The sequence below is a fragment of the Leucoraja erinacea genome, chromosome 3 (genome assembly GCF_028641065.1).
Source record: "Leucoraja erinacea ecotype New England chromosome 3, Leri_hhj_1, whole genome shotgun sequence".
Taxonomy (NCBI): Eukaryota; Metazoa; Chordata; class Chondrichthyes; order Rajiformes; family Rajidae; genus Leucoraja; species Leucoraja erinaceus.
In genome coordinates, this window is record NC_073379.1 from 40,886,958 (window position 1) to 40,908,432 (window position 21,475).

Here is a 21,475-nt window from a genome sequence, read left to right on the forward strand (position 1 = left end):
GAAAGTCCACGTCCTCGCGGTGGGACTCAAAGTCAGTCCCGAGCAAGGCCTCCAGCTCCATGATATTAGGCTGCAGAGAATCGCATCTCCGGCAAGATTGAAGGTGGTAAAAAAAGTTTCCACCGACCGTCTACCCCACCCCTCACGTAAAACAAACCAGAGAACATTAACACAAACTTTTAAAACACACTAAAAATAACAAAAAATACGAAAGGACAGACAAACTGTTGGCGAGGCTGCCATCGTGTGGCGCCGCCCTGGTGGTACTTGATGGGCCGAATGGCCTAATTCTGCTCCTGTTACTAATGATATGACAATAAACTGAACTAAACTGATGTAATTCAATGCAAAAGGAGGCTCTTAAATCCAAACAGGAAGTAACTAACACAATGAGAGGAGACTTTTTTGTGGATATTTGGATTCAGTGGGGAAACATGGACAATTAAATTAGCGGGAAAGAAATAATCAGCAATTCGCAAAGATAACCCTTTCCAGCACAAAACCTGAAAAAGAAAAATGATTAATCCATGACGGACCAGAGATAGTTTCAAATCAAGTGAGGAGGATAATAATCTCACCACTAACAGCTGAATGTCTGAAGATTGGGAGCATTTTAGATCACAGCAGGATGAGGTAATTGATAAAGAAAGACAAGATAGAAATGGGTGTAGGGTTTTGGGACGAATCATTCCACGATGTCCCCAGATGGATATAATCTGAATCATGCTGTGGAATTAGCTCCTCAGCCACTGAGACCATTGTGAGACAGGTTGGTTTTACCCTGTTGACAATGTGTTGTTGCAACTGTGAACCTGTTTCATATGAAAGGAAGGGGCGTTAGCTCAGAAGCCAATGCTAATTACTGTAGGTTAGTTTATTGTCACGTGTACTGAGGTACAGCAAAAAGCTTGTGTTACGTGCTAACCAGCTAGCGGAAAGACAATACATGATTACAATAGAGCCATTCGCAGTGTACAGATACATGGTAAGGGAATAACGTTAATGCAAGGTCCACATGTCCGTACTGACAAATCACCACCTATTGACACAAATCCTACATCAATCCCATGTTTTATTGTCTCTATCTTCCCATCAATCCCTTGTTTTATTGTCTCTACCTTCCCATATAACCATATAACCATATAACCATATAACAATTACAGCACGGAAACAGGCCATCTAGGCCCTACAAGTCCATGCCGAACAAATTTTTTTTTTTTTCCCCTTAGTCCCACCTGCCTGCACTCATACCATAACCCTCCATTCCCTTCTCATCCATATGCCATTCCAATTTATTTTTAAATGATACTGCCTCCACCACTTCCACTGGGAGCTCATTCCACACCGCCACCACTCTCTGCGTAAAGAAGTTCCCCCTCATATTACCCCTAAACTTCTGTCCCTTAATTCTGAAGTCATGTCCTCTTGTTTGAATCTTCCCTATTCTCAAAGGGAAAAGCTTGTCCACATCAACTCTGTCTATCCCTCTCATCATTTTAAAGACCTCTATCAGGTCCCCCCTTAACCTTCTGCGCTCCAGAGAATAAAGACCTAACTTATTCAACCTATCTCTGTAACTTAGTTGTTGAAACCCAGGCAACATTCTAGTAAATCTCCTCTGTACTCTCTCTATTTTGTTGACATCATTCCTATAATTCCCATCAGATCTTCATCCATGTGGTTACAATGTGATAGCCTACAATATCCAACTTGTTACGTTCCACGGATGAAATTTCAGGGACTGAAGCCAGACTTGGGCCACTCAAGCCCATTTTTGGAATGTCCAAATTTTATCTCATTATATAATACTAAAAGTACTTTCCAAATAAAGGGAAATATACACTGTTAATTTTAAAAACCTTCTGTTGTTCGGCAAATTCCTTCAGTTTTTCCATACACTGTGTCTAGTGATCACTACCAAAGTTGACATCATGCTATACACAGAGCACATTGCCTGCAAGTGCATTCCAGTACTTAATTAAAAAACCTTCATCTGGAGGCTGCACCTATGCAATAGCTTTTACATTTTAGGGCAAACTAAACTTTAGAGCAAACCAAATGTGGGAGTGTATACAACACCATGCTTGTAATCTGGGTGATCCATTTCATCCAGTCCTACTGTTAATCCTTTAGGCAGCAAGCAACGTTATACCAAGCTATTGTTTCAGATGTCCAATTACACCCAACGTGTGTTTAAAACTCTGTTACAAAACATTCAATTAATTTCCTTTTGTTTGCAATCTTTTATGATTTTAATCTGAGTTAATGGGATAAATATAGATGGTTGACACATACATGGTGGGTTGAATGGCCTATTTCTGTGCTGGATGATTCTATAACTCTAAATAAAGAGCCCGAACAAAACATTAAAGAGCCTGACAAAACATGCCCTATTTCTCAATACATCGGATCTCTGAATATTTTCCCCAGTATATTTGAAGCTTTGGGCAGGAGCCATTTGAAGAGCTGGGGAGCTCACCATAGTGGCCCAGTCCCCTCAACCACACCCTACAATAAGTGACTGAAAGAGGCAAGATCCTATAGACCTGCAAAATCTGCAATATGAACAGTAGATAGTGGGATGCCCATAATTTTGCAGATTAGCTTCTTATCTGCCTATGCATTAGTTATCTGTGTATAATTAATTAATTAGGCTGTAATTAATTACCGGGCCATTATCTGATTGTGGAAGCCTATGGATGTCAGGACACCATTTTCAATATTACAACACTCGGACTTTGAGGGCATCTCAATGGCAGAAACTGGAGCTTTGGAATAGCGCAACAGGTTCCGTATAAAAGCGCCTCAACCCGAAATGTCGCCTTTTCTCCATAGATGCTGCCTCGCCTGCTGAGTTTCTCCAGCATTTTTTGTTTACTTCTGTATAAAAGCCAGATCATCTTTAAGTGTTTGTTATTTATTCGATGTGATGACTGCAGGCTAAACCATTTTGTTGCACTGAAAAGTGCAATGACAATAAATTGAATCCAATCCAATCCAATCCATGATGGGAGGGCTGGTTGCTTGACATTATGCTATTTCAAGCATTCTACCTCCCTCAGCATGAAGTTATCTCAACTTCTTGAATATCAGAGTTGCCTAGGGTGGATATCAACACAAACATGGCAGCATAACAATTACGAGTGGATGTGGAGAAGATGGTTCCAGTAATGGGAGAGTCTAGGGCCAGAGAGGGTACAGCCTTAGAATAAAAGGACATACCTTTAGGATGAAAGTGAGGAGGGATTTCTTTAGCTGGAGGTTAGTGAATCTGTGGAATTCATTGCCACAGATGGCAGAGGAGGCCAAGCCTTTGGGCATTTATAAAGTGGAGATTGATAGGTTCTTCATTAATAAGGCTGTCAAAGATGAGAAGGCAGGAGGATGAGGTTGAGAGGGAGAAATAGATCACCATGCCGATGAAAATGAACGTAGAGGAACTGTAGATTCTGGTTTACAAAAAATGTCAAAGTACTGGAGTAACTCAGCGGGTCAGGCAGCATCCTTGGAGAACATGGATAAGTGATGTTTCAGGGCAGGACCTTTCTCCAGAGCGACATTTGAAGGGACTCGACCCAAAGCGTTACCTATCCATGTTCTTCAGAGATGCTGCTTGACACTGAGTTACTCCAGCACTTTGCTGTGTTATTTTCTGTGAAAATAAACCTCTGACACAGATCAGTGGAGTCAGCAGTAAAGTAGACTTGCAATCTAGAGGGGTGGAAAGACTGCAGATGCTGGGGTCTTCAGCAATAATCAAACCGCTGAAGGAACTCAGTGGGTCAGGCAGCATCCATGGAGGGAAACGCAAGATGGCATTTTGGGTTTTGAAGAAGGGTCCCGACCCGAAACTTTTGTCAGTCTGTTTCCACCCATAGATGCTGGCTGACCCATTGGGTCCCTCCAGCAGTTTGTTTTTTGATCTGGTTCACTGAAGTTGTTTACAGGTATAAATCTTTACTCTGTCATATTTAATCTGTCTAACCCATGATGGATCTCAAATCTTCCGTGATGCCAATGTTTATCAACGACCCTCTCAGATTGTGACACTAGGAGTCTTTCTCACTGCCAATCCTGCTTCACTATTCACTGAGTGAACAGATAACGCATCCCCCTTCAATGGAAGAATCTACAATTTCAGCTGGAGACAAACTAAGCAGCATCCTCCAAGTTAGGCCAGAAACTCATTAAGATTGTTAGTCTACTGTACTGTGTGATGTGTGAGAGTCTTACTTATGTAGTGATCTCATTATGCTGCTGGTTTTGTGTGGATGCCAACTAGCCAGCAATGACCAGAATCTTTAAATGCAAAGCAAAAGTTTAAGCTGTTCCAGAATTAGAAATGTTCCTCCTAATTGTTGTACAGAGTGCTTTCATTCTTCCTGAGATCAGGAGGAAGCAGCAAAAAAGCCCTCTGTGAACATACAATACAAGTCCTCTTCAGATCAGGGCACGCCTCTGTTCCTGTGAACCGCGCATAACTAGAACAGTTAGTGAGTCAGAAGTGCGGTCATGACCCAAGTTTGCACACGGTGGCCGATGCCTGCAGCAGCCGGCAAACTCAGCCCGCAGGTCTCCCAAACGCTTATTTGTATGTACAGTTGTACACAAGTTGGCCATTCATAACCTGGGAAGAACCTGTAAAAGCTCAAATGCTGAAATAACGCAGCAGGGTTGGCAGCATTTGTGAAAGAAACAGAAGGTTTTGATTGTACTGAAAGGTCATACTGTGAGGAAACAGGCCCTTTGGCAAACCGTCCACACCGACCAATGTACCATCCGCACTAGTCACACCCTTCTTGCATTTGGCCCACATTCCTCTAAACTGATCCTATCCATGTACCTGTCAAAATTGTTCTCAAAGGTTACAATTGTACCTGCCTCAACTACCTCTTCCGGCAGCTTGTTCCATACACCCACCACCCTTTGTGTAAAAAAGTTACCCCTCAGGTTCCTATTAAATATATCATCCCTCATCTTAAACGTATATCCTCTGGTTCTTGATTCCCCTACTCTGGGCAAGAGATGATGTGCATTTACCCAATCTATTCCTCTCATGATTTTGTACACCCCTTATAAGATCACCCCTCATCCTCTTGCATTCCAGGAATAGAGTCCTAGCCTACTCAACCTCTCCCAATAGTTCAGGCCCTCGAGTCCTGGCAACATCTTCGTTAATCTTCCCTGCACCCTTTCCAGCTTGACAACATCTTTCCTATAACACGGTGCCAAAATCTGAACACAATACTCTAAATGTGGCCTCACAACAGCTTATATAACTGCAACATGACCTCCCAACTTCTATACTCAATACTCTGACTGATGAAAGGTCATGTTAAACATTTCTCCCTCCACAGCCACTGCCTGACCTGCCAAGTGTTCTAATATTTTGTGTTTTTATTTCAGATTTCCAGCATCTGCATGTTTTTTTTTTAATTTTCAATCAATATATTGTGTTAAGAGGTAGACAAAAGTGCTGGAGAAACTCAGCGGGTGCAGCAGCATCATCTATGGAGCGAAGGAAATAGGCAACATCTCGGGCCGAAACCCTTCTTCAAATTTATCACATATTTTAGACAGTCAAAAAGATCGCAAGAATAATTTTGTTTCCCCCAATGTAACTCAGCCTATGTTCCTACTTCACGTTGCATCTGAAATGACTGAAGTTTTTCTGTGCTGCGTTTATGCAGCACCAATTGTGTTAAGATTGTGTTACGATACAAGTTCAGTAATATGATAAAAAATGGGTGAAAGGTGGGACTTGAACCCATGACCTTCAAGGAGAAAGTGTGTTAACGACCAAATCTAGTAACACCAGCTGATACTAGATTTCAGAAAAAACATAAATGCCAATGGCATTCCCAGCCCTCCAGAATCATTCCACAACTTGAGGATTAAATACTTATCTTCTATGACCAACAAAAGACACTTCTTTTAAAATCTTGACTTTCCTTACATATTATTGTCGATGATTTTGACAGGAATTATAAATGGTCATTGACCAGGAGAAGACAGTGGGAGCAGGACAATTGTGAAACCTCAGGGGAATTGGTCCCGCCAAAGCTGGCGATGCCTCCTGGAGAGGACAGAGAGTGGAGGGTGCCTGTAGATTCATGCAGGTGCGATCACTGGAAGAGGTGAATGATTAGAGTGCAGGTCAGAAAAGAACGAACATTACAGAGCAGGGCAGTAGAGTAGAGATGCTGCCTTACAGCGTCAAAGACGCAGGTTCGGTGCTGTCTGTACGCAGTTTGTACGTTCTCCCTGTGACCTTGTGGGTTTTCCTCAGATGCTCCGATGTCCTCCCACGTTCCTACAACGTAGAGGTTAATTGGCTTCTGTAAGAATTGTAAATTGTCCCAGGAGTGTAGGATAGTGCTAGGGGATTGTGTGGGATAGTGCTAGGGGATTGTGTAGGATTGTGCTAGGATAGTGCTAGGGTATTGTGTGGGATAGTGATAGGGGATTGTGTGGGATAGTGCTAGGGGGTTGTGTAGGGGGTTGTGTAGGATAGTGATAGGGGATTGTGTGGCATAGTGCTAGGGGATTGTGTAGGATAGTGCTAGGGGATTGTGTAGGATAGCGCTAGGGGGTTGTGTAGGATAGTGCTAGGGGATTGTGTAGGATAGTGCTAGGGGGTTGTGTAGGATAGTGATAGGGGATTGTGTGGGATAGCACAGGGATCACTTGCGGCCCGGACTTGGTGGATCGAAGGGCCTGTTTCCGCGCTGTATCTCTAAACTAAATTGCATGTGGGAAATTCCTGCCACTCCTCTGCCCTCAGTGCCTTCACCTCAATTTAGCAAGTTGTATTGCATAATCTATATCTGGCTTTTACTAAAATTATCCTTCTTCACATTTCTCACATATTTTAGACAGTGTCAAAAAGATCGCAACAATTAATTTGGTCCCCCATCATAACTCAGCCTATGGTTCCTACTTCACGTTGCATCTGAAATGAATGAAGTTTTTCTGCTCTGCGTTTATGCAGCACCACTAACAGAATGGAAACACATCCATGGACACTTCATAGTCTAGGTTGAAATGTGTGCCATGCACTGTTTGATGCAGCAATTCAAAAAGAAAATACTGCAGATGCTGGAAATCTGAAATACAAACAGAAAATAGGGGTCATCTTGGGGCTGATACTGAAACGTTAGCCCTGGTTCTCTCTTTTCTATTATTGTTTTGGAAAATAAAACACCAATATTTTCCACAATTAAAATACTTTGGGGGTTGGGATGCCTGGAGGCTGTGAAGAGACACCAGAGAAATACAAGCTTTAGGAATATGTATCTGCATATCAGAGCAACATTTGTGCAAGGAACAAAGTCAACTCTACTCTCTCAAATCCAAATCTACCCATTGTTCACGCAGCCCATATTGTCACACTGCAGCAGAGTATTTCAGCTCTTCTACACTGTACAAGCACTGCTGTATGAGCCCAGGGTATTTAATGGAAGCAGGGTTTAATTGCCTTTGGATACACATAAAAGAGAGACACTTTTCGTTAATGGGGGAAGCGAAGAGACTTGTAAAATCATCTCTCATTTGATGCACTGAAAATTCATCAATAATTCCCTCCAGTATTTATACATCATCGCAAGGTTGTACTGTGTGAAGCTGTATAGTATTTAACATAATGGAATCACATCTCGCAAGAACTAAGTTGAACAGATTGGAAGATTTGGAGCAGCAAATCAGAAGGAAGGCACTATAGATGCTGGAAATCTGAAATGCAGACAGAAATACACATCAGGTAATATCTGTGGGCAGATGATGAAGCATTAACTCTGTTTCTCTCTCCATTGATGCTGCCTGACCTGCTGGGTGTTTTGGCATTTGCTGATATTATGGCAGGCGACCATCAGTTTGGCCAATGTTAAATTATCAGGAATTTTCTGAAGGCAGAGAGGGAAGAGGATTAGGAAGGGAATTCAAGAACTTGGAATGCAGGCAGCTGAAAAGAAGCAACAATAAAATATAGCAACGGCTTTCGAAGTCGGACAAAATGTGTTAACAAAATTACATGCGGATTACGTTCCTCGTGAAAATGATTTAAAAGATAAAAATCAAGATTTTGCTACTCTGTTGGATGAATTAGACCTTTGGCAAAGTTATATCTGCCTTTAAGCACTTTGACCAAAGACCCGAGTCACAAAGCCGGCGTGCTTTGCAACTTTGTCAGTGCCGTAGGTGGCTGCTATTTGTATACATTATACGCAAGCAAAGAATCTCACTGTGCTTAGTCACATGTGACAATAAAGTATTCCTTCCCATTCCTATTCCTAATTACTGGCCCAACCAGTTTCATGCAGAACAGTAGCCGTTATGCAAGATGCTTGGTCAAGATTAACTAAGAGTTCACACAAGTACTTTGATGGAAAAATGGAAATGTTATCGATGGCTGTGTGCTTAATGTTCTGAGATTCAAAAAACACTTTCATTAAGTGACAGATGAGGGCAACATTGAAATCTCTGGGCCTAAAGAAACAGTAGCTTTCTGAAGTGAAATTGGGGAAGCCAGTAGAGAATGGCAGTGAAACATTATTAATTGGATCGGAAAGTTTGCCCGGTGCAAGAGGTGGACAATATTTTCAACACAATGATTTGTGATCAGTAATGAGCAGTGGAAGTAGGTTCAATAGTAATTTTCAAAAGGCAATTGGATAAATGTTTCAAAGAAGAATTTTAGAAGACCTACTATCATCCAATACAATCACCCTACTCTTTGAAATCTCTTTTCCACCTGCAAATCCAGCATTATTCCTGATTGTTCTCTATGTATTGTACTCAAGTTTGGCTTGATTGTATTTATGTATCGTATCATCTGTTTTGGTTGGATAGCATGCAAATCAAAGCTTTTCCCTGTACCTCAGTACAAATGACAATAATAAGCCTAAACCGGATGTGGACTCTTCCAAAGGCCTGGCAATATTACAATGAGCTGAAGGACCCCCCTGTGCTTCTATTATAAGCATTCTGCTCGATCATTATAGAAACATAGAAACATAGAAATTAGGTGCAGGAGTAGGCCATTCGGCCCTTCGAGCCTGCACCGCCATTCAATATGATCACTATGTGGCTTAATGGGAGAGACAAACAAAATCATAGCTTGCCTACCAAAAGCAGCATTGGCCTTTTCCATGTGGTTAATCCCAAGATGCCAGAAAGAATTACCTGCAAATAAGAAAGAAATTGCAAGTCAGGAAGATTGTACTCATAGCTGGAGTAACTCAGCAGGACAGGCAGCATCTCTGGAGAGAAGGAATGGCTGACGTTTCGGGTCGACACCCTTCTTCAGTCCCGAAACATCACCCATTCCGCCTCTCCAGAGATGCTGCCTGTCCTGCTGAGTTACTGCAACTTTTTTGTGTCTATCTTCGGTTTAAACCAGCATCTGCAGTTCCTTCTTACACAAGATTGTACTCATGCTCAGATGCACAACAAATGTAAATTGAGATTAAAAAGTTATAAACAGCAAAATGCATTTATTAAAACCCTCCTTTCTTAAAAAAACAACTTGTATTTTAAGTAACCTTTTGTGAATTAGAACAGAGAATGGTAATATATTTAACAGAGGTGTTCATGTTCACAATGGGCAGTAATTGAATGAACTATAAAGTATTTTTTCCGGTTAGGCTCAGTAACCAGAGAATATAGTTAAAGGTTATGAGCAGAAGTCTAGAGGGAATCAGGAGACTTTTGTTTTCTTGCACAGCAAATTGTGATCAGGAATTTGCAGCCCGAAAGGGCAGTGGAAGAAATTTCAATAGGAACTTTCACTGGCGTATGGGATAATTATGTGTAATAGTTCCAGGGCAGTGGGGGAGAAGGGGAACTGGCAGTAAGTGGAGAGATTCCCCTCACACATCAAAGTGCCAATACAAGCACAATGGCCAAATGGTCTCCCCTCTGTACGACTACACAATTTGGATCAGCTGCACAAATCTGATTTTGAATTGAGGCCCAAATCTAGATGAACTTTGGCCTATTTGGGCTTTGTGCTGTCTGTAACACAAATGCTGCAGCCAATTTCTCCCTTTCCAGATATCGTCAATTCCCTTGTGCAAACACCTGCATTTTACTCCCTACATCTAAGTAGTTCAACAAGAGGACACCAAAGGTCCTCGATAATCATCTCTGGTGATAAATATGTACTTTGATTTTTTAACTGTCTTGTTCAATTGCATTGGTTCTCATGGTTTGTTATGTCATCACATCTGACCACTGTCATTTACATCAACCAGAGCAGTGGTAGAAAGAACACAAGATGTAGGCAGCAGCCCCTCAAGTATGCCTTGTCATTCATTAAGATCATACCGGATCTGATCTTTCACCTCAACTACATTTTCTTGCCTAATCCCCACATTAGTCCAAAAAGCCTTCTCATAGAAACCTACAACAGTACAGCACAGGACCAGGCCCTTCAGTCTATAATATCTGTGCAGGACATGATGCCAGGTTAAACTAATCTTCTCTGCACGGACGCAATCCATATCTTTTCATATCTATGCACCTATATAAAAGCCACTTAAATGCCATATTGTAACTGCTTTCACCACCTCACCTGGCAGTGTGTTACAGGCACCCACCACTGTGTAGAAAAACACTTCTCCTGCATATCTACTTTGAAATTTGCCCTGCGAGCCTTAATAACTCATAACCACTCAGTGTACACAGCCCACTGTGGCAGAGAATTCACAAGATTCACAATCCTCAAGAGAAATTCCATCTCAGCCTTGTGGCCCTCCAGTTAGCCAGTGAACTTCCACAGAGACTTCCAACATCCACCTCAAATTGGTCAATGAGATTTCAGAGAACAGAGAGACCCAGTCTTATGTTGCAAGATGACCCCCCTCTCCCCAGGAGTCAAACTTCTTTTGTTCCTTCTCCAAGGAAGGTAAATCCATCCTTAAGGAAGACCAAAACTAGAAAAACTGCCCTGGGCCAAACCTTGCATTATTATGTCAAATCGCAACAATAAACCCCTTCTCATAATGAACCACAATCGAGTTCCCTTAACCACTTTACCCAGGAAGTAACTTGGATCTACTGTATAAGTTTTTATTGTTTTCCATGTGAACTAAATAAGTGCCACTTTTAAGACACCAGCACTGAATCTCGCACAATCTGGTCAAATGGGATGGCACAGTGGCGTTGCAATTGAGCTGTCACCTTACAATGCCAGAGATTCTGGTTCGATCCCGACTACTGGTGCTGTCTGTACAGAGTTTGTACATTCTCTCGGTGGCCATGTGGGTTTTCTCTGGGTGCTGCAGTTTCCTCCCACACTCCAGACACATTCAGATTTGTAGGTTAATTGGCTTTAAAACTGTAAATTGTCCCCAGTGTGTAGGATAGTGCTAGTGGGTGATAGCTGGTCGGCATGGGTGGAAGGGCCTGTTGCCACTCTGTATCTCAAAAGTCTAACGTCTAAAAGTCTAAAGAGCTACCCAGAAGTTTGTTCAGAGCAAATTGTCACATCCAAGTCATGTCCTGACATGCATCAAACTAGGATAGCATTGTGCGCAGAATTCTAAACGCTTTATATCTGATTACAGTTGGTCTAGAAACTGGAACCTGGTCTCAAGGTTATAGCATCAGCTTTTTTAATCCCTGGTGCAGGGAGTAATTTCCCTGTGGATCTGATACGGAATGTGGAACAGATACGGAAGATCTTGTCATAGCAATGCATGCTCAGTCCTATGGCTAACACCTCAGATGTTCCTTATGTGCTTATTAAACAAATAAGAGCAACTTCGGTTTTCGTGTAGATTCAGAGTGAATGTGTGGGGTGGTTGATTAGTTTAGGACAGGGGTCGGCAACCTACGGCCCCCGGGGTGAATGCGGCCCATAACCAGAAATCATTCGGCCCGCAGGCGTATTTTTTCCCCGTATTTATCCGGCTTGCCGACTTCCTTCATCTCCGGTACCTCCCGGGCCCGAGGCCGTGGCGCCCAGGCGCGGTGATGCAAGGACGCAAAGAGGCCTGCACTGACGGCAGCAATGGCGGTGCTGTGCCAAGCAGCGCTGAGCTCCGGCTGTACCGGATCTTGCGCAAAGCCGCCGGCACGGCCGCGCACCTTCTGTGTCTGGGCTTCACTGTGAGGTTCGGAGGTAGATGAAAAAGCTGGAGAAACGCAACGTGTGAGGCAGCATCTATGGAGCGAAGGAATAAGCGACGTTTCGGGTCGAGACCCTTCTTCAGAAGCGTCTGACGCTGCTCTGAGACCAGTCTGAAGAAGAGTATCGACCTGTAATGTTGACTATTCCTTCGCTCTATAGATGCTGCCTCTCCAGCTTTTTTGTCTACCATCGATTTTTCCAGCATCTGCAGTTCTTTCTTTAACACACTGTCAGGATCGGGGTTGTCAATAGGCCGGGGACGAGTGAGTGTGAGTATTTGAGCCACCGCCTTCAGGACAGAGCCAAGGCAATGGTCCGTAGGTACGCTGTGCTCGTGAGCGCCCGTAACTAGGGGCCAGTGCTCCGGGTGGCATCCTCGAAGGGGCGGGATGAATGTGAACACGTGATTTGATGCCTGCCATTGGGGGCGGGATCTATGTTAACACGTGATAGATGTGACCCGCCATCCGCTCACAGACATGCCTCCTGGCCCCTATGCAGAACAAGGTTGCCGACCCCTGGTTTAGGAAGTCACCAGAACCAGGGGGAAGTGAAGTGAAAATGAAGTAATTTCTCCGCAGATAGGTCAACCGCAGGTAGTGGGGGATCTCAGTGTTATGCAAGGCGAAACAAAATGCATCTGAAAACAATTGGTAGCATCCCAAAAACAGGAATGGAAAATTGGCGGAGTGAGAAAAGGCCAGGGACTAGTGTTCAAAGACATATCTTTAGGCTGTGAACATTGACACATTGTGTTATGCAGGTCAGATGTGACTGGTGGTTGAATATGGCCATGATAGGTGAGGAAGGGCAGCACAGTGGCACAGCTGGTAGAGCTGCTGCCTCACAACGCCAGAGACCTGGGTTTATAGACGATAGACAATAGGTGCAAGAGTAGGCCATTTGGCCCTGCAAGCCAGCACCACCATTCAATGTGATCATGGCTGATCATCCCCAATCAGTACCCCATTCCTGCCTTCTCCCCATATACCCTGACTCTGCTATTTTTAAGAGCCCTATCTAGCTCTCTCTTGAAAGCATCCAGAGAACCTGCCTCCACCGCCCTCTGAGGAAGAGAATTCCGCACTCACAACTCTCTGTGAGAAAAAGTGTTTCCTCGTCTCCGTTTTAAATGGCTTACTCCTTATTCTTAACCTGTGGCCCCTGGTTCTGGACTCCCCCAACATCGGGAACATGTTTCCTGCTTCTAGCGTGTCCAAGCCCTTAACAATCTTATATGTTTCAATGAGATCCCCTCTCATCCTTCTAAACTCCAGAATGTACAAGCCCAGCTGCTCCATTCTCTCAGCATATGACAGTCCCGCCATCCCGGGAATTAACCTTGTAAACCTACGCTGCACTCCCTCAATAGCAAGAATGTTCTTCCTCAAATTAGGGGACCAAAACTGCACACAATACTCCTGATGTGGTCTCACCAGATCTCTGTACAACTGCAGAAGGACCTCTTTGCTCCTATATTCGATTCCTCTTGTTATAAAGGCCAACATGCCATTCGCATTCTTCACTGCCTGCTGTACCTGCATGCTTACTTTCATAGACTGATGTACAAGGACCCCAGATCCGGTTGTACTTCCCCTTTTCCCAACTTGACACCATTTAGTTAGTAAATGGCTTGATCCTGACCTCGGGCGCTGTCCATGTGGAGTTTGCACGTTCTCCCTGTGACCATGCGGGCTTTCTCCAAGTGCTCCAGTTTCCTCCCATGTCCCAACGACATGCGGGTTTGTAGGTTAATCGGCCTCTGTAAAAATTGCCTCACATGTGTAGGGAGTGGATGCAAAACATAGAACTAGTGTGAATGGGTGATCAGTGGACAGTGTGTTCTCACTGGGCCGAAGGGTCTGTTTCCATGCTGTATCTCGAAACTAAAAGGAAACCTCCAGACTGCAGCTTCCCTGCTACAAGGCAGCTATGGTGGCATGATGATTTGCTGTTGCTCTGCTACTCCACCGGTCGGTATTGATAATCTGTGGGCACGGGTCGGTGGGGTCGGTGGGGGCGCTGGAAGCCGGCAGCCCTGTCAGCAGCGTGTCAGTTCTTTCTACTTTTTTGTTTTTTAGTATGTCCTAATGTGGGTTTCTAATGTTCCTCTGTGTGTCTTGTAAGGGGGAAACCACTTTGGTCGCCTCCTCCACGGAGGGGCGACATTTTCCATGTTGCCTCCCCGTGGCCTAACAGCAAGGATCAGCGCGGCCTTTCCCAGAGACGCGCCCGGGGCTTCAGCGGCGGGCGCAGTGCTCACTTTCGGCGTGGAGCAGGCAAGCCCTCACCGGAGGGGAGCGCTCCGTTCGCTGGCCCGCGGCAGCCTGAAGTCGCGGTCTGCGGAGCTCCAGCTGGTGCGGCGTCCGCAGCCTGGGATCCCTCGTTGGACACCCGGGGGAGAGAAGAAGCTCCGAATGCCGGCCCGTGGCCAACTTCTACCGCGGGCACGGCGTGGACTTACCATCAGGAGCGGGGTCCCTCGCTGGGGACCCCTGGAGGGGAGCTCCGACTGCGGCCCTGCGGTCTGCGGTGCTTCTGGCTGCGGCGCGGCGGGAACTTTAAATCTTCGACCACCGGCCTGCGGCCTACACCAACCTGAAGCCACGGTCTCCAGTGGGGAGGCACCGATTCAGGACTTACCTGGACTTTTTATCTTGTCTGTTCATCTGGACGCCCGCAGCGGTGGCTGCGGAGGGTTGAGGTCCCGACCACGGGGGAAAATGGAGGTGGACTGGCCAAATATTGTGCCTTCCACCACAGTGATGAATGCTGTGGTGGATGTTTGTGTTAAATTTTTAGTGTGTTTTTGTGTGTTATTTTTCATTGTACCGCTGCTGGCAAATTCATTTCACTTGCACTTTATGTGCAATGTGACGAATAAAACTGATTGATTGAGTTCAATTCTCCATCAGGACAGCTGGGAACATAAATTCTAATTAAATAAACCAATCTTATTTTAAATTCAGCATTAGAAGTGAGACTCTCTCTGGCCCTGTAGGAGGTGGATCTGGCATATGGACCTGTATTCAAGTCCAGAGCAAAGTGGTCAATTTGGCCACCACCTGATGCTTTGTGAAGGAACTTCACCAATACCTTCACAAGGTGGACGGAACAAGTTTTATCCGTAGCCTATGAATGAAAAATCAAGAAAACAATTGTAAATCTGGATTCGGGAGCAAAGGGGAAATCACATCCAGCTTTGAGTAAGATCAGATGTTCACAGGGATACCTTCTCCAATCTTGCACATGGGATTGTTAGAGATTTCAGTTGATGAAATGTTCACAACCCTGCATGCAGCTTATCAATCTTCCACTTCCAGAAGGTGAGGGTGCTCGGTGAGAATAGAAAAATCCACAAACGGCCAGCATTGAATGCAATAACTTCAATTACATGTTTTCAAATAACTGCAAATGAATGCAATTCCATCTATCTCTGCACCCCCTCCCTCACGTCTATCCAGGAACCTCAGCAGCCCTTCCAGATGAAACAGGGGTTCACCTGCACCTCTTCCAACTTGGTCTACTGCTGTTGTTTTTCCTGATGTGGCGTCCCATACATATAGACTGTTTTGCTGAATACTTGTGCTCCCTCTGCCAAGGTCTGTCGGATCTCCCGGATGCTAACCATTTTGATTCCCCATCCCATTCCTAAACCGGCCTTTCTGTCCCCGGCCTCTGCCATTGGCAGAGTGAGGTCACACACAAACTGGTGGAACAGCACTACATACCCCGCTCAGGCAGCTTGCAACCTAATGGCATGAACATTGAGATCCAAGGAACTGCAGACTTCTCCAATTTCTAATAATTGCCCCCTATCCTCCCTCTTTTCCCTAACCTCCCCCATGCGTGTGGAATACATTTTTCTCCCACTATTTCCCAACACCTGTCAATCTGCTCCTTTCCTCTGCTCCGTACATTCATCGCACATCCTCGAGTCCCATATTTTCCTGTTTACATAGAAATATCCCCCTATCACCCCCTCTTCCCCTCCACCCTATTCCCTTCCACCCATATCCCTGCCTCCAGCTTCACACCACTCCCTTCCTTATCTGCCACCCTTGTCTCCTTTTCACCTTTAGCATCTGACATTATCTACACCCATCTGCCAATCACCCCATCACCTGTATCCAACTACCACTTGTTAGGCTTTTCCCCATCTCCACCTCTCCTTTCCAGGAAAAAGGTCCTGATCCAAAGCATTGTCCATTCCTTCCTGCTAACAAAGGAATGTTTCCTTTATTATCATTACTTTTTTGCATATCTTTCATTCAATGTTCTTTATCTCATAGAAACATAGAAAATAGGTGCAGGCGGAGGCCATTCGGCCCTTCGAGCCAGCACCGCCAATCATTGTGATCATGGCTAATCATCCACAATCAGTAAGTCGTTCCTGCCTTCTCCCCTTATCCCTTGATTCCGCTAGCCTCTAGAGCTCTATCCAACTCTCTCTTAAATTCATCCAGTGAATTGGTCTCTTCTGCCTTCTGTGGCAGAGAATTCCACAAATTCACAATTCTCTGGGTAAAAAAAATATCTCTACATTTATCTATATAATTAAAAGTCTCATCTTGACCACTTGCTGTCTGCACTGTATATTGATTTTAGAAAAAACGCTACCATATATCGCTATGATTTTTGGCCATCTTACTCACAGTCCTCCTCCGCTGAGCAGCCCCGAAGATTTTTCCCATCGATGAAAAATAAAAAAGTTTTGAGTGATTAAAATACCTTGAGATCCTCTTGCCTGACAATCACCGTGATAAAGGTAACGCCCCTTCCGGGGGGGGGGGGCAGGACTCTGGATGCCTGGACGTGACTATAAATGATTTGTTAGCCCTTAATGACAATGCCATGAGTTGTTTGGCCTGCTGCCCTGCCTGTGCTTAAAACTGCAATGCTTTATTAGGTCCGACTGTGTTTGGAAGGAATAAATGCTTTATTAGGTCCAACTGTGTTTGGTTCAAAAGTCCCGCTCATTTCATGACTTCCGCTTAGTGGACAGGTCCCCCTGATTGCGTAATTTCCGGTGAGTGCAGAGGTCGCGCTGCTTGCGTAATTTCCGGTAAGTGCAGAGGGCATGCTGTTTGCGGAAGTGCTGCTGACTGCGGAAGCCCCAAAGTGGAGAGGCAGCGCTCAGCCGTGTGAGTATTCAAGAAAGTTTCCTGCCATATATATGGTGTGTGAGTCAGTGAGTGTGTGTGTGTATGTTTTGGGTGTGTGTGTGTGTGTGTGCCTGCAATACTGGAATTGGTGGAGAGGTGGAATATTGCGTTGGGGGACCAGCCCTCCCGTGTGAAGCTGGGACCCAACAGGTCCCACTTAATCTAGTCATCTTCTAGATCCCTCGTTTCCCTTTCCCGTGACTTTCAGTCTGAAGAACGGTCTTGACCCGAGACGTCACCCAATCCTTCTCTGCAGAGATTTTGCCTGTCCCGCTGAATTACTCCAGCTTTTTGTGTCTGCCCTCCATAGATGCTGTCCTGTTCCCAGATTGGCTGTGCGGTGATAAATTGGACATTTGAATCTGCCAGGCCTCTCACATCATAGTTTTAGTTTAGTTTAGTTTAGAGATACAGAACGGAAACAGGCCGTTTGGCCCACCGAGTCCACACTGACCAGTGATCCTCACACATTAACACTATCCTACATACAATAGGGACAATTTTTTAAAATAATTTAATACCAAGCCATTTAACCTACAAACCTGTACATCTTTGGAGTGTGGGAGGAAACCGAAGATCTCAGAGAAAGCTCACACATGTAATGCGGAACCATAATGGAACTATCAGCTCCATTGCCCAAATGAGTTTCATAAACCCATATGTTCATATTCAGGGGATGTCATTAAACTGGAAAGGGTGCAAAAAATAATAATTTACAAGGAAGTTATCGAGTCTAGAGGGTTGGAGTCATAAGGAGAGACTGAATAAGGCTAGGACCTTTTTCCCCTGGAGACTAGGAGATGGAGACTTGCAGAGGTTTATAAAATAATGAGTCATAGAAAATATCAATAAATAGCCTTCGTCTGTTCTTCAGGCTAGGGGAGTCTAACGCTAGCAAGCATAGGTTAAAGATGAGAGAGGAAAGATGTAAAAAGGATTCAAGAGACAACTTTTTCCACACAGAGGCAGGTGGATGTATGGAATAAACAGCTGGAGGAAATGATGGAGCCAGGTACATTTACAACATTTAAAAGACATTGGGACATGTACCTGGATAGGAAAGGTTAGCGGAGTTGATGGTCCAGGCTTCAGTAAGTGGGACCAACTCTGTTAGGCAATTTGGTTGGTACGAACGAGTTGGGCCAAAGGGTATTTTTTCCATGCTGCAGCTTTGAGACTACCCTTGGAGACTGCATAATCAGCATTTGAACCAAGCAATCATTGCATGGCACTCCCACAATCTCTGAAACTGCCTGGACTAGACAAACCTACATAGCAGGCCTGCCAGAATCTGGTGCTGTCACAAAGCCAACTCTCTCTCCAAATTAAGACATGTTTACCTTGCTGTGACTCTCCCCACTCCTGTTCCACGAACAAACAACTTCTTCATCCCCTCCCTCTACTCCAGCAGCCCTCAGTGGTACCGTACATCGGTAACATCCTACTCGCTGACTTGAAATACGTTTCAGTCTTATCTCATCTTTCCTGCTTGTGGTTTCAAATTAAAAAGATAAAATAAAAGTTGTAAAAGGTAATGAACTAATAATTGGCAGTGCCTCTCCCACAAAACCTAACCAGAACCTTCAAAAGGACAAACTTAATTAGGAGGGATGGTTGTAATATGAATAAGACAAACTGTACGTGCACAGATGCAAGAGTCTCCACCGCACAATGTGTCCTACACCCTGCCTTCAAGCAAAGGATAGAGAGCTCTAAACCTCAGAGCATGTCAGGAACTGCCGAGACAGGGGAATGAAAACCTTTAACCAAACATGTCATGTACATTCAATTCACCCACCTTGAAGAAACACGCACAAGGATATCCTTGGACTATTTGAATTTCATGAGCTATACTTATCTGGAACTTTTAAGCCAAAAATTAATTAATGTAGAACAGAAACAGGCATTTCAGCCCACTTAGCCAAACTGGTATTTATGCTCTAATCTAGCCTCCGCCCACTTCATATCCTTAATCATAGAGTCATACAGTGTGAAAATAGGCCCTTTGGCCCAACTTGCCCATGCCGACCACATTGCCAAACTGCACTAGTCCCACCTGCCTGGGTTTGGCCCAAATCCCTCTAAACCTGTCCTATCCGTGTACTTGGCTAAAGGTTTCTTAAATGTTGCGATAGCCCCTGCAATAACAACCTCCTCCAGCAGCTTGTTCCATACACCCATCACTCTGTGTGAAAATCATTACCCCTCAGTTTCCTATTAAATCTTTGCCCCCCTCACCTAAAACCTATGCCCTCTGGTTCTCAATTTCCCTATTCTGGGCAAAAGGCTATGCATTTGTTTGATCTATTCCTCCCATGATTTCCTACATCTATCCTACCACCTTTATATGTAACATTGGCATGAACACTTTTGAATGAATGAATGAGTTTATTGGCCAAGTGTTCACATACAAGGAATTTCCCTTGGTGCTCCACCCGCAAGTGACATGACATACAGTGACAGTTAGGAATGACACATAAAACACTAACCATTAATAATAAATGAATGCTTTATATGACAAGGCTGCTTTACAAATGCTAGCTGCTGGTGTCCGTGCATCTATATTTACTGCAACTGAAAGACCAGGGGGAGGTGGTGGTGGTGGTGGTGGTGATGATGATGGTGTTGGTCTTGGTGGTGGTGTGACCTCTCCCCAATGTGAATGAAACAACTTCCACACAAAAATCGAGAAACAGAGCTGCCTGGAAGTTCTAGTGTGACATCCACAGGGAGTGGGGACACGGCACTGGTGAAGTAGAGCAGCAGCAGTTTGGGTCAATGAATTATCAGGCCTTGGTTGTGAGAATCCATGCGTTGGACATTTTGAGGTTCAAACTGTGTGGCCTGGTATTCTTCCTCCTTGGCTGGCCTCGGGAGAGGAAAAAGTCAGAGTTTCGCATTTGCAATGTTGGGGAGGTGGGAGAAGATCTGGAGGAGGTGGTTGGGAAAGACAGTGTAGTATCTGAAGGTGCAAGAGATCAGTGTTAGAGGCATGGATCAAGGTGCCGGGGTAAATTGAGAGTGGATAGCAATAAGAGCAAATAAGAGGCCCGGGACCGTTGGAGACAGTGGGGGAGGGTCAGGGCGGTGAGTATATAAATCGAGCGCGGGGCTTGCTTTTACAGAGGCCCGGGACCGTTGGAGCGAGTGGAGGAGGGTCAGGGCGGTGAGTATATAAATCGAGCGCGGGGCTTGCTTTTACAGAGGCCCGGGACCGTTGGAGCGAGTGGAGGAGGGTCAGGGCTTACAGAAATCTGTAACGTTCCACACTCCATAGGGAGGGTTCTGGTGGAAGCCGTTGATTGGTGGAAGCAGACTAGAGGAAGCAGCTGATTGGGTGCAACCTCAGGTTAGCATTTCTGCTTTCTGGTTAAAGGTACAGTGGACTAAAGGTACAGTGGGCTAAAGGTACAGTGCTTTAGTAAAGGTACAGTGAGTTAAGGGTACAGTGCTTTTTGTTTATATAATACAGGTGCAGTTTAAAGGTCAAGAGGGAGCAGCTGTTGTGAGTCACATACCTGCTGATTTCTCCCAGCAGTTTCTATTGTATTATACTTGTATCGGATCTAGGGTAAGGCGGGAGAATGACAGTCAGAGCAGTGCACTGTTCGGGATGTCAGATGTGGGAGGTCATGGTGTCGGATGGTCCTCCAGACGTCCACATCTGCACCAGGTGCAGCGAGATGGGGCTCCTAAGGGACCGTATTAGGATCCTGGAGCAGCAGCTCGATGACCTCTGTCTGATCAGGGAGAGTGAGGAGGTCATAGAGGGGAGTTATAGGGAGGTGGTCACTCCAAAACCACGGGAGAGAGACATGTGGGTCACGCTAAGGAAGGGCAAGGGGCAGAGGCAGGAACGAGTGAGTACTCCAATGTCGGTACACCTTGCAAATAAGTACTCCTGTTTGAGTACGGATGGGGGTGACAGCCTACCCGGGGGTAGCGACAGCGGACGGGCCTCCAGCACAGAGACCGGCCCTGTTGCTCCTGAAGGTAGGGACAAAAAGAAGAGGGCAATAGTAATTGGGGACTCTATTGTTAGGGGGTCGGATAGGCGATTCTGTGGACGCAGTCGGGAGACCAGGATGGTGGTCTGCCTCCCTGGTGCCAAGGTCTCGGACGTGTCTCAACGCGTCCAAGATATCCTGAAATCAGAGGGAGAGGAGCCTGAGGTCGTGGT

At 45.0% G+C, this 21,475-nt stretch overlaps 1 protein-coding gene across 4 annotated transcripts in view; it reads right to left on the reverse strand.

Moving 5' to 3' along the window:
• Positions 1 to 21,475, reverse strand: part of fam189a2 (family with sequence similarity 189 member A2) — a 79,577-nt gene that overhangs the window by 50,550 nt on the left and 7,552 nt on the right. For 3 of the 4 annotated variants that reach the window (XM_055632495.1, XM_055632492.1, XM_055632491.1), the window contains exon 2: positions 9,124 to 9,180. The exons of the other annotated variant lie outside the window; for it this stretch is intronic. In XM_055632495.1, the coding sequence (XP_055488470.1) occupies positions 9,124 to 9,180 (57 nt within the window). The remainder of the gene's footprint in view (positions 1 to 9,123; positions 9,181 to 21,475) is intronic. 4 annotated transcript variants of the gene reach the window in all.